The sequence below is a fragment of the Notolepis coatsorum genome (genome assembly GCF_963971535.1).
Source record: "Notolepis coatsorum genome assembly, chromosome: 1".
Taxonomy (NCBI): domain Eukaryota; kingdom Metazoa; phylum Chordata; class Actinopteri; order Aulopiformes; family Paralepididae; genus Notolepis; species Notolepis coatsorum.
The window spans coordinates 312,028,482-312,043,481 of record NC_140165.1 but is presented as its reverse complement, the minus strand read 5'-3'; the positions used below and the strand labels follow the sequence as shown (position 1 = coordinate 312,043,481).

The 15,000-nt window shown below is 45.7% G+C and overlaps 1 protein-coding gene across 1 annotated transcript in view; it reads right to left on the bottom strand.

Moving 5' to 3' along the window:
• capn12 (calpain 12) overlaps positions 1 to 15,000 on the bottom strand; it is a 39,469-nt gene that overhangs the window by 7,558 nt on the left and 16,911 nt on the right. Inside the window, exons 7-17 of the mRNA XM_084329014.1 lie at positions 13,424 to 13,509; positions 11,365 to 11,442; positions 10,875 to 11,050; positions 7,174 to 7,424; positions 6,340 to 6,351; positions 5,668 to 5,747; positions 3,694 to 3,816; positions 3,313 to 3,349; positions 3,059 to 3,130; positions 2,921 to 2,966; positions 2,097 to 2,158 (exon numbers count right to left, since the gene is read on the bottom strand). Coding sequence (XP_084185140.1) covers positions 2,097 to 2,158; positions 2,921 to 2,966; positions 3,059 to 3,130; positions 3,313 to 3,349; positions 3,694 to 3,816; positions 5,668 to 5,747; positions 6,340 to 6,351; positions 7,174 to 7,424; positions 10,875 to 11,050; positions 11,365 to 11,442; positions 13,424 to 13,509 — 1,023 coding nt within the window. The remainder of the gene's footprint in view (positions 1 to 2,096; positions 2,159 to 2,920; positions 2,967 to 3,058; positions 3,131 to 3,312; positions 3,350 to 3,693; positions 3,817 to 5,667; positions 5,748 to 6,339; positions 6,352 to 7,173; positions 7,425 to 10,874; positions 11,051 to 11,364; positions 11,443 to 13,423; positions 13,510 to 15,000) is intronic.

The window sequence follows — 15,000 nt, the reverse complement described above, 5'->3', positions numbered from 1 at the left end:
CCTCAACATGACAACAGACCTCAACATGACAGCAGACCTCAACATGACAACAGACCTCAACATGACAACAGACCTCAACATGACAACAGACCTCAACATGACAACAGACCTCAACATGACAACAGACCTCAACATGACAACAGACCTCAACATGACAACAGACCTCAACATGACAACAGACCTCAACATGACAACAGACCTCAACATGACAACAGACCTCAACATGACAACAGACCTCAACATGACAGCAGACCTCAACATGACAACAGACCTCAACATGACAACAGACCTCAACATGACAACAGACCTCAACATGACAACAGACCTCAACATGACAACAGACCTCAACATGACAACAGACCTCAACATGACAGCAGACCTCAACATGACAACAGACCTCAACGTGACAACAGATCTCAACGTGACAACAGACCTCAACATGACAACAGACCTCAACGTGACAACAGACAGCAGACCTCAACATGACAGCAGACCTCAACGTGACAACAGACAGCAGACCTCAACATGACAGCAGACCTCAACATGACAACAGACAGCAGACCTCAACATGACAGCAGACCTCAACATGACAACAGACAGCAGACCTCAACATGACAGCAGACCTCAACGTGACAACAGACAGCAGACCTCAACATGACAGCAGACCTCAACATGACAACAGACCTCAACATGACAACAGACAGCAGACCTCAACATGACAGCAGACCTCAACGTGACAACAGACAGCAGACCTCAACATGACAGCAGACCTCAACATGACAACAGACAGCAGACCTCAACATGACAGCAGACCTCAACATGACAACAGACAGCAGACCTCAACATGACAGCAGACCTCAACGTGACAACAGACAGCAGACCTCAACATGACAGCAGACCTCAACATGACAACAGACAGCAGACCTCAACATCAGCTGAGTAACAATGTTCATCAAAGTGTTGAGTGCTACAGTGTAGGTTAGTTTATTAGGACAAGTGCATGACGGTAAGGTTAGTTAGGGTTAGATAAAAAAAATAAAAAAAATAATTTCAGATACTGGTTGAAGAAGTGCGTCTTTAGTCGACGGCGAAATACATCTAGCCTAGTTCACTACAGTCAGGAAATATACTCCAAATACAATCAAAATACAACTCCAAAACGTTCCTGTAAACATGTGTATTTACCACGTCTCCCAGTCACACAAGTCACACGAGTCTCCCAGTCACACAAGTCTCCCAGTCACACAAGTCTCCCAGTCACACAAGTCACACGAGTCTCCCAGTCACACAAGTCTCCCAGTCACACAAGTCTCCCAGTCACACAAGTCACACAAGTCTCCAAGTCACACAAGTCTCCAAGTCACACAAGTCTCCCAGTCACACAAGTCACACGAGTCTCCCAGTCACACAAGTCTCCAAGTCACACAAGTCACACGAGTCTCCAAGTCACACAAGTCTCCAAGTCACACAAGTCTCCCAGTCACACAAGTCACACGAGTCTCCCAGTCACACAAGTCTCCAAGTCACACAAGTCACACGAGTCTCCCAGTCACACAAGTCTCCCAGTCACACATGTCTCCCAGTCACACAAGTCTCCAAGTCCCACAAGTCTCCCAGTCACACAAGTCTCCCAGTCACACAAGTCTCCCAGTCACACAAGTCACACGAGTCTCCCAGTCACACAAGTCTCCCAGTCACACAAGTCTCCCAGTCACACAAGTCTCCAAGTCACACAAGTCACACAAGTCTCCCAGTCACACAAGTCTCCCAGTCACACAAGTCTCCCAGTTACACAAGTCTCCAAGTCCCACAAGTCTCACAGTCACACAAGTCTCCCAGTCACACAAGTCTCCAAGTCACACAAGTCTCCCAGTCACACAAGTCTCCAGAAAAGGAAGGATAGATGGACACAGAGGAAGAGAGAGACAGGTTTATGTTGCCCATTAGGCCACCTGACAAATCAACTCATCATTTATTTATAGGGAAAGACAACAGATCTTGCATAATGAAAATGTTATTGTAAACGAGAGGTGAAGATGTGCAGGAAAGTGTGGACTTTCTGTAGACTGAAGGTTGTGACAACGACAGAAGGATACAGTCTCGCCAAAGATGAGCTGTCTGCACAGATCCAGCGGGAGATGGTAGTCTTTTTCCAGAACTGAACATTTTGATGAGAGCAAGAGAGGCAGAGGGGGGGGGGGGGGGGGGGGTCTTTATTAAATTGGATTAAGAGGAGAGTGAAGACGGGGACAAACTGTTTTTATGACTTCATCAATGGTTGGCTTTTTCTAGAACTGAACATTTTAATGAGAGCAAGGGGGGAAAAAAGAGGTTTTTATTAAGTATGATTAAGACGAAAGTGAGTGAAGACGAGGGCAGGCATTGTTGCTTTCATTCCTTCATCAAAACTCAATCTGCTATATCATCTGTTTTGAGTTTCCTGCGACCTCTGCGGTTCAACCAGTAGCTGAACTGAGAGCAGGAACAAGTTACGACTCTTCTGCCATCTGGTGGCTAATATAGGTACTACGGTGTAAGAGACCGATTCGAGTAGTAAGATAAGATAAGATAAGATATTCCTTTATTGATCCTAATATTACATATTGAGGTATGGGCATGGTAATAGTAGAATTAACATGAATATAGGCAATACAATTATAGTAAAGATAGAAATAAGCAGTGTAAACAATATAATTAACTCTGAATATACGCATATGAGCAAGTAAACAATGTAATCAAAGGTGCAGATGAGGGTCTGTATGCCCTATCAGTTATATTATACGTTACAATAAATATGGTCATTAGTCAGTAGTGCTGAAATGACTCCCTTGTGACGGCAGTTAAAGTTCTACCACGTTGTTGAGTTTCGCAGAACTGTATATCAGAAACATGTTTTGAACGACACGTTGGAATTTCCTACCTGCGTTCACCAGCTTCATGAGCTCCTTGGCGTTCAGCCTGTCGTCCTTTCGAGGAGACAAAACAGGTTGTTTAGGATTGGCCCCCTGTGACCTTTAACCCTCTGCCGTCGAGGAAACGGGAGAGAAATCATTCTTACCGGTCCGGCCACTTCGTCAAAGATCTTCTGAACCCTCCTGTGATCCTCTGGGGAGACAGGCGCTGACATAACCTGTTAGACACGCACACGCACACACACACACACACACACACACACACACACACACACACACAGCTCTTCATAAATAAGTGAAAGAGACAGCAAATATTTACAACAAACTGACAAGTGGTTATAGGTTATAGGCTGTTATTAGCCAATGTTGTTGTTGTTGTTGTTGTTGTGAGTCGACTCACCGACAGGAAACCTGAGGAACAGGTGAAGTCTTGAGTCCTGCAACACAAGACACAACATGTCAAATACAGCTGGTCAACAAACAGTCAACATCCCTCCTACCCAGAGCTCTCCTCTGTCTCCTCTGCCCTCCTCCCCCAGAGCTCTCCTCTGTCTCCTCTGCCCTCCTCCCCCAGAGCTCTCCTCTGTCTCCTCTGACCTCCTATCCCAGAACTCTCCTCTGTCTCATCTGTTCTCCTATCCCAGAAATCTCCTCTGTCTCCTCTGTTCTCCTACCCCAGAACTCTCCTCTGTCTCATCTGTTCTCCTATCCCAGAGCTCCCCTCTGTCCTCCTGCCCCAGATCTCCCCTCTGCCCTCCTCTGTCCTCCTCTGCCCTCCTACCCCAGAGTGTTGCCAGTCTTGGAGAAGATGCGGAGAAAGAACTCTCCACGCTGGTTGGGTCTGTAGGTGGAGGCCACGATGACGTAACTACCAGGGTCCAAGTGTACCTTCCTCCACGCCCCCCTGCCAGAGTGAGTACAGACACAAGGAGATACGTCAATATATTTAGTGACAATCCATTTGTTCATTAACACGCATGTGTTTGGAAGACACGCTGTAACCATAGAACCTTTTGACTGTAACTGGGAACAAGCTTGTGTCAATCGATATTGGCATTTATTCTTTTGTGATGGTAGTAAATTCCCTGACGAAGGCAAGACACACCAGAGTCAGTATTTTAATCGTGTTCTGGATATAGAAGTCGCCAATGCAATAAAGGCACTTTATCTTTTTTGTTCAACGTTGCGTGTCTTGGTTGCTCTCATCCTTACAAGTGGAATGTTCACATTCGGCTCAAACAAGGGACTAAACACGTTTCGCAATTATGCCACAACAATGTGGAATGCCCTACCCACAGCTGTAAAGGAATGTGAATCACTACCCACCTTCAAAACCTACGGGAGACTGCAATTCGAAACTGGCCCCTGTAAATGTCTAAACCCAACCCCCTCCAATGTACAGTTTCCCCCCCCCCCCCCCCACCCAACCCCCTCCAATGTACAGTTCCCCCCCCCACCCCACCCACCCAACCACCTACAATGTACAGTTTCCTCCCCCCCGCCCCACCTACCTAACCCCCGCCCCACCCCACCTGCCCTACCTCTTCCAATGTACAGCTTCTTCCCCCTCAAATATACTCTCTTTTTAGACTCTTTTTGTACTCACAAACAGTACTGTATATTTGTATATCTGGTATGTCATAAATGTCTAGATGTAACAGGACTGTCTATCTGTATGTCGTATATGTTATGATGAATTGAAAATGGGGGACCCTGATGTAAACAAGATGAAAGTCTTTCTCTGGTCTGCATCCCCTTAACAATTGTGTGTATTGAGCCGTACTGTATTGTACCCATTCTGCAATCTGTTAATAAAATGTTCAATCAATCAATCACACCTTGTTGTTTTTCTAAAGTGTCAAGAAGCTCTCCTGTCCTCCGGCGATATTACCTGTCAGCTCGACAGACTTAGCTTCAGCTACACTTGGCTCTAACGCTTTGGGCTATGAAGAGTATAGAGTACAGACATGCAGACATCCTCTCATCATTTAAAAAAACCTAAAAACCCACATTTTTACTCTTGCCTTCAAGCCTTGAACTCCTTCCTCTCTCACCTTTTATATAATTTCCTTGTTTAAATTTTTTCTACTAAAACTGTATTGTTTATTTTGCTCTGTAAAGTGTCTTTGAGCATTCGGAAAAGCGCTATACAAAATGTATGTATTATTATTATTATTATTATTATTATTATTACAGGAAAGGTTTTAGGCACATCCAAAATCTCTTCACAAAGTGCCAGACAGAAAAACAAAACAGGAAATGTGTCAAATGGTGGACATGTGCCCTTTGGTAGATGTTTTTATGTGGGGGCGACAGTCGCTCAGAAGGTGGAACAGTCGTCTGGTAATTGGAAGGTTTCCTGTTCGATTCCCACTCCTCCCGGGCAGCGTGTCGAAGTGTCCTTGAGCAAGACACTTAACCCCTAATTGCTCCCGATGAGCAGGTCGGCACCTTGCATGGTCGCCTCCGCCGTCGGTGTGTGAACGTGTGAGTGAATGGGTAAAAATGTGAGGAACAAAATTGTAAAGCGCTTTGGATAAAAGAGCTATATAAATGCACCATTTACCATTTACAGTGCCTTACATTACCAGGTGGGATTCAAACCCTTATCCCGGGCAGTATTAGAGCCATGTTCTAATCTAGTCTACCCACTGAGCTATACAGAACCAGAAAATAATATGTGCTGGTTGTTTCTCTGCTCCTGTTTAAGTGTAGTTAATATTGTGAAGAGCTTGAGTGATGATGAGTACAGTACCTCTGAGCCCGGTATTTCCCAGAGCGACCCACGGGACGGGTTTGGGTGAAGAAGCTCTGGTCCAGACACATACCCTGGAGCTGTGTACAGGCATGGAGGTTGAGTAAAAACTAGTTATGTGATACTGTTAATTATGTAAGGGATAATGTATAGCTACGAGGTCATTGTCGCAAAATAATTGACCGATACAGAGTTTAAAATACAGAGGCGCCGCGCAGAGGTGTTTTAAACGTCAGTGAAGGTCAATTATTTTGCAACAATGATTGAGTATAGCTATACATTATCCCGCTTATTACATGGCTAACTTACTAACAATATACCTAATAAATTTTACATCGACAAGACGAGATCAAATGCAGACGCAGTTCTGTTCTGGCTCCAGTCCGCTGTCATCGTCACACACACTCCGCTGTCAGTGCAGCCGGCAGGTGTGTCTGATTGGCTGCACTGATGCAGTGTGTCAGTGGCCTTGATTGCGAACAGCTGTGCACAGCGGTCATTATTGTTCGGCAAAGGTCCGTTATCGAGTAATAACGGACCTCTGACGAGCGCTATTGACCAATCACAAGCAAGCATTTCGGCAAATGTGAAAACGCCATGTAATAATGAATGATATTTGTGATATTGTTTCAGGGAAATAAAAAATATAAACGATGCTTAGTAAGTACTTACCTCAGGAGGAACCTGTGAAGAGAAAGGACACAGGAAGTTAACTCATGCTTGGCTAAGACCAGAATAATGGCACTGAGGTCAGAACATAATTATTCATTAAACGAATACATAGATTACAATAGTGCTACAAAAATAGTCAACAAATAATTATAGGTTTTTGTCTAATACTCTAATCAACTAATCTCTGTCTCTGTCACTCTAATCTCTCTCTCTCTCTCTCTCTCTCTCTCTCTCTCTCTCTCTCTCTCTCTCTCTCTCTCTCTCTCTCTCTATATATATATATATATATATATCTCCTTCTCTCTCCCTCTCCCCCCTCTCTCTCCCCCCTCTCTCTCTCCTCTCTTTCTCCCCCCTCTATCTCTCTCGCTCTCTCTCTCTATCTCCCCCTTCTCTCTCCTCTCTCTCTCCACTCTCTCTCTCTCCCTCTCTCTCTCTCCTCTATTTCTCCCCCCATCTCCCCCCTCTCTCTCCCTCTCTCCTCTCTTTCTCCCCCATCTCTCTCTCCCTCTCTTTCTCCCCCCTCTCTCCCCCTTCCGCTCTCTCCCCCCTCTCTATCTCTCTCTGCCTCTCTCTCTCTTCCCCCCCTCTCTCTCCCCCCCTCTCCTCTCTCCCCCCCCTCTCTCTCTCTCTCCCTCTCCCCCCCTCTCTCTCCTCTCCCCCCTCTCTCTCCTCTCCCCCTCTCTCTCTCTCCCTCTCCCCCCCTCTCTCCTCTCTCCCCCTCTCTCTCTCTCCCTCTCTCTCCCTCTCCCCCCCTCTCTCTCCCCCTCTCTCTCCCTCTCTCCCCCCTCTCTCTCTCCCCTTCTCTCTCCCTCTCTCCCCCCTCCCTCTCACCCTGTAGATGTGGAAGGCCATGTAGAGGAAGTTGACTTTGTTCTTCTGTCTCCTGTCCTTCTGCAGCAGTTCCACCAGCACGGTGCACTTCTTCCCTTTCTGCTTCTGCTTCTCTGCTATCTTCCTCTCCTCGGGGGTCATCTCCTCCTCCTCGTCATCCTCATCATCATCATCCTCATCATCGTCCTCCTCATCGGGCTGGTCTTGCTCGGAGAGAACCAACTCAAACTGAGGGTTCTTCCAGAATGATCCTGAGAGAAGGAGGAGGGTGGTGGTGAATCGTCATCATTAACCCTTTCCACCTGTGTGTGTAGTGACGATATTGGCCCAGGGTACTTAATTTTATGTCTGCACTTTATGCATTGCTCAATTCTTGTATGAAAGGTGATATAGAAATAAAGTTTAGCCCGGAGCCCTATTTTCTGAAAATCGGCCTAAAATACATACCTAAGTAAATGGAATATTGCTCCACTTCTACAAGATCCATTTGCATGTTCTTGGTATCTAGGGACATCTATGGACCTCTGTGAATGTATTCCCAGTGTCAGAAATATTGTGTCTATTACTAGGCTTGCTTAAACTGTGATGAAACAAAGGAGAATATGAATTATGATTTTTCTTTGCATCTTTGACAGTGAATAACACCATGCTAAAAATGACCAGACATGGAAAAACTGCCACTGATCTCGTTCAGTACCTTCTTGAGATCACGTGTACAGAAAAGCTAAGGAAATGGATAAAGGGAAGATGATTAAACAGAAGGTTTTGTAGATACAGTACTGAATTCTCCCATCCGGACCAATGCCATTTGAAATATTATTATATAATATAGAATAGCAGGCTTATAAATGACAATTCTCAACAAAAAATTATTTTATCCACTTTTTCTCCCCATCTTTCTATTTTTCTCCCATCCCAATTTCCAATTCTTCCCTCCCCTGTCTTGAACGTTGCTAGACTATGCCTCCCACTGGTCGGCTGTAGTGTGGATAGAAGCCTTGCATCACGTGTCCCCTCCGGTATACGAGGAGGCAGCCTGTCGCATCTTTTCACAGCAGCAGCTCGAACTCTCAGTGGCGAGGAGTAACGCGTGGGAGGCTCACGCTGCCCCCGATACTTCCTGTTTTCGCCGCACCGGCGTCACCCAACCGACCTGTAGGAGTCGCTGTCCACAACGTCAAATCCCCACCCACCAGCTTTCCCACCCTCTAACACTGCCAATTGTGTTAGTATGACGGCCGGCCAAGCCGGTAGCAACGCAGAGAGCTGGGCTCTATACCAGCATCTACTGCGTTAGTGACGAGCACCTTGCCCACTCGCCACTCAGCCGCCTGCCAATTCGCACATTTATGGATTGTGCCAAATCTTATCTTTCAAATGCCAGAGTTCAATTTGGATTTAGTATCACCAGGCATGCATAAGAACAAATAATGAAATCTACTGTATTTACAGTAGGTTTCTTATTCTGGCCAGAGTGACGCCATTTTGAAACTGATTTCAAATCTGATTGTTGCTCAATGCTAAGAATAGGGGAGACAAACTAACTGCGCTCCAATATATGCCAACAACGTTAAGTTTTGTGGTATATTATCCAGAGTAATAAGAGATATTAAAAAAATGCATACAGAATTTTTTTGACCTAGAGGCCTCTGGGTAGGGTGTTTCTGAAAAATGTGCCGACTTTCGCGATAAAAACAACAGAAAAACGGAAACTAAAATCTATCTAATTACACTTTAACCTATTGGTAAACTAACGTATTGATGATAATATACATTATAACTGCTGTTGTGACATGGTTATGATGTTTATACTTGAATACGTTTGAAAAGAAAAACGATAATTTTGTCAGACAGTCTGGAGAACTTGATTTATGACGTGATGTAATTTACGGTCCGCCCCGGACCGCACGGGCGGAAGAGGTTAAATAGACACCTGTCCCAAATAAAAGCGAGGTGTTTTACACATTTTGACAAATTCACTAATTCACTCATCTTTCTCTGCCGAAGACTTTGCGATCTTCTTTGAGGAAAAAGTGGAGAACATCCGCAGCTCCTTCTCCCAACCCCCACCCATTCCAAATACTGAATCGAGAACCTCATCCTTCACTCTGTCATCTTTCTCTCCCATTACAGAAGCCGAGACCCTGACACTGGTAACGTCGAACCGTCCGACTACATGCCAGCTGGACCAGCTACCCTCCCCACTCCTCCAGACCATAGCACCAGACATTCTCCCATTCCTAACTGCAACCATCAACTCCTCCCTCAACTCATTGCGGTCACAGAGGCACCTCACCTAGCAAAAGCGAAAGGCCTCTCCTCTGTCCTGATTCTCCTAGATCTATCTGCAGCCTTCGACACAGTCAACCATCAGATCCTCCTTGCGGCTCTTGCAGGAATGGGAGTGGCTGGCTCTGCGCTGACATCATACCTCAATGGCCGCTCCTACCAAGTGTCATGGAGAGGGACCCTGTCGGCCACCCGCCCCCTGTGGACGGGTGTCCCCCAGGGCTCGGTCCTAGGACCCCTTCTCTTCTCCCTCTACACTAAATCACTGGGTAACATTATCACGTCTCATGGCTTCTCGTATCATTGTTATGCCGATGATACTCAACTATTCCTCTCCTTCCCTCCCTCAGATATCCACGTCTCTGAGCGGATCTCGGCCTGTCTGTCTGACATCTCCGCCTGGATGATGACCAACCACCTCAAACTGAACCTAAGCTAAACAGAATTGCTCCACCTGCCGGCCAAATCCTCCCCCCTGACTGACCTTTCCATCACAGTTGAGAATGCAGCTGTGACCGCGTCCCCGACCGCCAAGAACCTTGGTGTTGTCCTCGACGACCAGTTGAACTTCTCTGCTCACATCGCAGCGACAACCAGAACCTGCAGATTCCTCCTGAGCAACGTCAGAAGGATCCACCCCTTCCTGACAAAAGAAGCCACCCAACTCCTCGTCCAATCAACAGTCATCTCCCGCCTCGACTACTGCAACGCACTGCTTGCTGGCCTCCCGGCCACTGCCACCAAGCCTCTTCAACTCATTCAGAATGCAGCGGCTCGCCTGATCTCAAACCTACCGAAGTCGGCCCATGTCACCCCACTTCTTAGGGACCTGCACTGGCTCCCCATTGCTGCACGAATCCGCTTCAAGGCCCTCGACCTAGCATACCATGCGGCAAAGGGAACCGCTCCCACCTACCTCCGGGCAATGGTCTCTAACTACACACCCTCAAGACCCCTACGCTCTGCATCTTCTGGCCGCCTCAGACCTACTCCTATCCAAGCTCCGGGAGGGTCATCAAAGAGAAGTCGCCTATTCTCAGTCCTTGACCCACAATGGTGGAATGAACTACCCACCCCAGTTAGGATCTTTCGCCGTCGACTAAAGACGCACTTCTTCAACCATTATTTGAAATAATGAAAAAGATATCTAACCCTAACTAACCTTACTGTCATGCACTTGTCCTAATATACTAACCTACACTGTAGCACTCAACACTTTGATGAACATTGTTACTCAGCTGATAGAATTGTGCCCTTCCTGATGACTTGTCGTACAGAACTTGTAAGTCGCTTTGGATAAAAGCGTCAGCTAAATGACTAAATGTAAATGTAAATGTAATTGAGACCTTTGTCAAGTTTTTGTCAAAATTATGTAAAACACCTCGCTTTTATTTCTAAAACAACACACTCACGGCGGTATCTGCGGCTGCCCCCGGCGGTGCTCCCCGGCACCCAGATGCCTTGGTATTCACTGAGGCTCCAGGTGGAGCTGGGGGACTGGGCCGCCGCCCCCTGGATCAGGGGGTCAGGGTTCACGCTGCACAGCTCCACGGTGCCAAACAGCTTGCTGAAGTCATCTGCACTGATCCTGGTGGAGAGACAACAACACCACATACATACACAGTCAGCAGGCCGCACCTGATGAGACGATACCTTAACCATGTTCGAAAACAACCCTGGCCTGTGACATTTTGATTGTGTGTGCGTGTGTGTGTGTGTGTGTGTGTGTGTGTGTGTGTGTGTGTGTGTGTGTGTGTGTGTGTGTGTGTGTGTGTGTGTGTGTGTGTGTGTGTGTGTGTGTGTGTGTGTGTGTGTGTGTGTGTGTGTGTGTGTGTGTGTGTGTGTGTGTGTGTGTGTGTGTGTGTGTGTGTGTGTGTGTGTGTGTGTGTGTGTGTGACGCACCAGAACTCTCCGTCTTCTCTCTTCTTCAGCTCGATCCTTTCCTTCTCGGCTTTCTCCACATCATCCCAGTCATTAGACCTAGTCACAAACACACGCACACGCACACGCACACACACACACACACACACACACACACACACACACACACACACACACACACACACACACACACACACACACACACAGGCATACATATACACACACACACAAACATACAGTATAAACACAAACAGATAAGCAACATCTCTCAATGTTCTATCATCTTCTAATGACACCCCACACCCATACTGTACACTCAAACATACATGCATTGCACACACACACACACACACACGCACGCACGCACGCATACATGCACGCACACACACACACACACGCACAAACACACGCACACACACACGCACACACACATACATGCATAATGGCGGTGACAAATTTCCCCAAGGGAATTAATAAAACGCTGAAGGAAATCGAGGTTTTTCAATGTATGTAATGTATATTGGGGGAGATGACAGCATCTAAAGGGGCCAGGTCAGAGAGGTACAGTAGATGTGCAGGGTGGAGGTGGTTTAGAGGCAAGCAGCAGTCAGTATTGTAGAGCAGGGTGTCTGAATTCCATCAGCACATAAACAACTGATAAAAAACAGCAGCAGGCAGACAGACGTTTTTAAGGTGTGTTAAAGGTTGCAAGCAGTTGCCATGACAGCGCGTCACATGACAACCAGAAGAGGGGCGGGGCCTGTCATTAATGATGATGATGATTATTATAATGTGAGTGTTCTTCCGCGTATGAGTTAGATTTTGGCTATTCTTGGCTCACCAGAATAAACCGGAAGTAACTAGCCTAGGTGTAATTTTAGACTCTGACTTAAGTTTTAATACCCACATAAATAAGGTGACCAAAACAGCCTTTTTCCATCTAAGAAACATTGCTAAAGTTCGATTGTTTTTAACCCAACAGGATGCTGAGAAATTGATTCATGCTTTTATTTCAAGCAGACTGGATTATTGCAATGCTCTTTTTACTGGTCTTCCAAAAAAATCAATAGACAAGCTACAGCTAATTCAGAACTCTGCTGCTAGACTTCTAACGAAAACAAGGAAAAGAGAGCATATTACTCCAGTTTTAGCAGCATTGCATTGGTCCCTGTATCTTTTAGAATTGATTTTAAAGTCCTTCTACTTGTTTTTAAAGCTCTTAACAATTTAGCACCTTCGTACATTTCCAATCTCCTGTCCTTTTATGTCCCCTCACGAGCCCTAAGGTCCTCCACAGCTGGTCTTTTAATTGTTCCTGGGGTGCCCCAAAGGAAAATTGGGGCATCTGCTTTTAAATTATATGCACCACAGCTGTGGAACACAATCCCAAAAAAAGATTAGAGAGGCTGGCTCAGTGGACATTTTTAAATGACAGTTGAAAACATACCTTTTTAATATTGCTTTTAATTAGCAACTCTTTTTATTATTTTTCTTTATATACTCGATTTGATCCATTTTCTTTACTTGTGATTTTGACTGTGTGGTTTACCCCATGTTCTTTTTTTCTTCTTTTCTTTTTTTAAGGGGGAGGACTGACGTGGCACGACAACCGTGAAGGCTTTTGGATAACAGCTAGGCCGCGACGGCCACCGAGCGGGGTGAAAGGAGAGATCATTCGAATAATGAATTTAGTTTTCTTCCAAAGACTTTTCAAGGACAATACAATCTGATAACATCTGATCTGAGGCTTTTGTTTATGTAATAAACAGCGTTTTTCGAGAAAGGTATTACGCTGTCAAGTGTCGAATTCTCATGAAGGTGGTGAATTATTATGGTTATGGATTGCATTAAAGGGGAATGACAAAGATTGTACAGCCAGTATGAGGAGACGTCGGAGAGATAAAACACAACGCAGAGTCAACGGATGGAGAGGTGATAACACAAGCCAACAGATGAAGAGGTGATACTGGCTGATTGATCCAAATCTAACAAAGCCTTCTTCTTCTTCTTCTTCGCCTTATTCTTCTTCTCCTTCTTCTTCTTCTTCTTCTATATACACACACACACACACACTGCTCACTTGTCGCTCCAGGGTCCCTTGTATTCCACGAAGCCCCAGGGGTTCCTCAGCTTCAGCAACATGGCGTCTCCTGAGGCCTTCTTCACCTGCCGCGCAAACAGAGACACAATGCAACATGAATCAGTGCCGTGCAAACAGAGACACAATGCAACATGAATCAATGCCGTGCAAACAGAGACACAATGCAACATGAATCAGTGCCGCGCAAACAGAGACACAATGCAACATGAATCAGTGCCGTGCAAACAGAGACACAATGCAACATGAATCAATGCCGTGCAAACAGAGACACAATGCAACATGAATCAGTGCCGCGCAAACAGAGACACAATGCAACATGAATCAGTGCCGTGCAAACAGAGACACAATGCAACATGAATCAGTGCCGCGCAAACAGAGACACAATGCAACATGAATCAGTGCCGTGCAAACAGAGACACAATGCAACATGAATCAATGCCGCGCAAACAGAGACACAATGCAACATGAATCAATGCAGCGCAAACAGAGACACAATGCAACATGAATCAGTGCCACGCAAACAGAGACACAATGCAACATGAATCAGTGCAAACAGAGACACAATGCAACATGAATCAGTGCAAACAGAGACACAATGCAACATGAATCAGTGCAAACAGAGACACAATGCAACATGAATCAGTGCAAACTGAGACACAATGCAACATGAATCAGTGCAAACTGAGACACAATGCAACATGAATCAGTGCAAACTGAGACACAATGCAACATGAATCAGTGCAAACAGAGACACAATGCAACATGAATCAGTGCAAACAAAGACACAATGCAACATGAATCAGTGCAAACAGACACAATGCAACATGAATCAGTGCAAACAGAGACACAATGCAACATGAATCAGTGCAAACAGAGACACAATGCAACATGAGTCAGTGCCAACAGAGACACAATGCAACATGAATCGTGCAAACAGAGACACAATGCAACATGAGTCAGTGCAAACAGAGACACAATGCAACATGAGTCAGTGCCAACAGAGACACAATGCAACATGAATCAGTGCAAACAGAGACACAATGCAACACGAGTCAGTGCAAACAGAGACACAATGCAACACGAGTCAGTGCAAACAGAGACACAATGCAACACGAATCAGTGCAAACAGAGACACAATGCAACATGAATCAGTGCAAACAAAGACACAATGCAACATGAATCAGTGCAAACAGAGACACAATGCAACACGAGTCAGTGCAAACAGAGACACAATGCAACACGAGTCAGTGCAAACAGAGACACAATGCAACACGAATCAGTGCAAACAGAGACACAATGCAACATGAATCAGTGCAAACAAAGACACAATGCAACATGAATCAGTGCAAACAGAGACACAATGCAACATGAATCAGTGCAAACAGAGACACAATGCAACATGAATCAGTGCAAACAGAGACACAATGCAACATGAGTCAGTGCAAACAGAGACACAATGCAACATGAATCAGTGCCGCGCAAACAGAGACACAATGCAACATGAATCAGTGCCGCGCAAACAGAGACACAATGCAACATGAATCAGTGCCAACAGA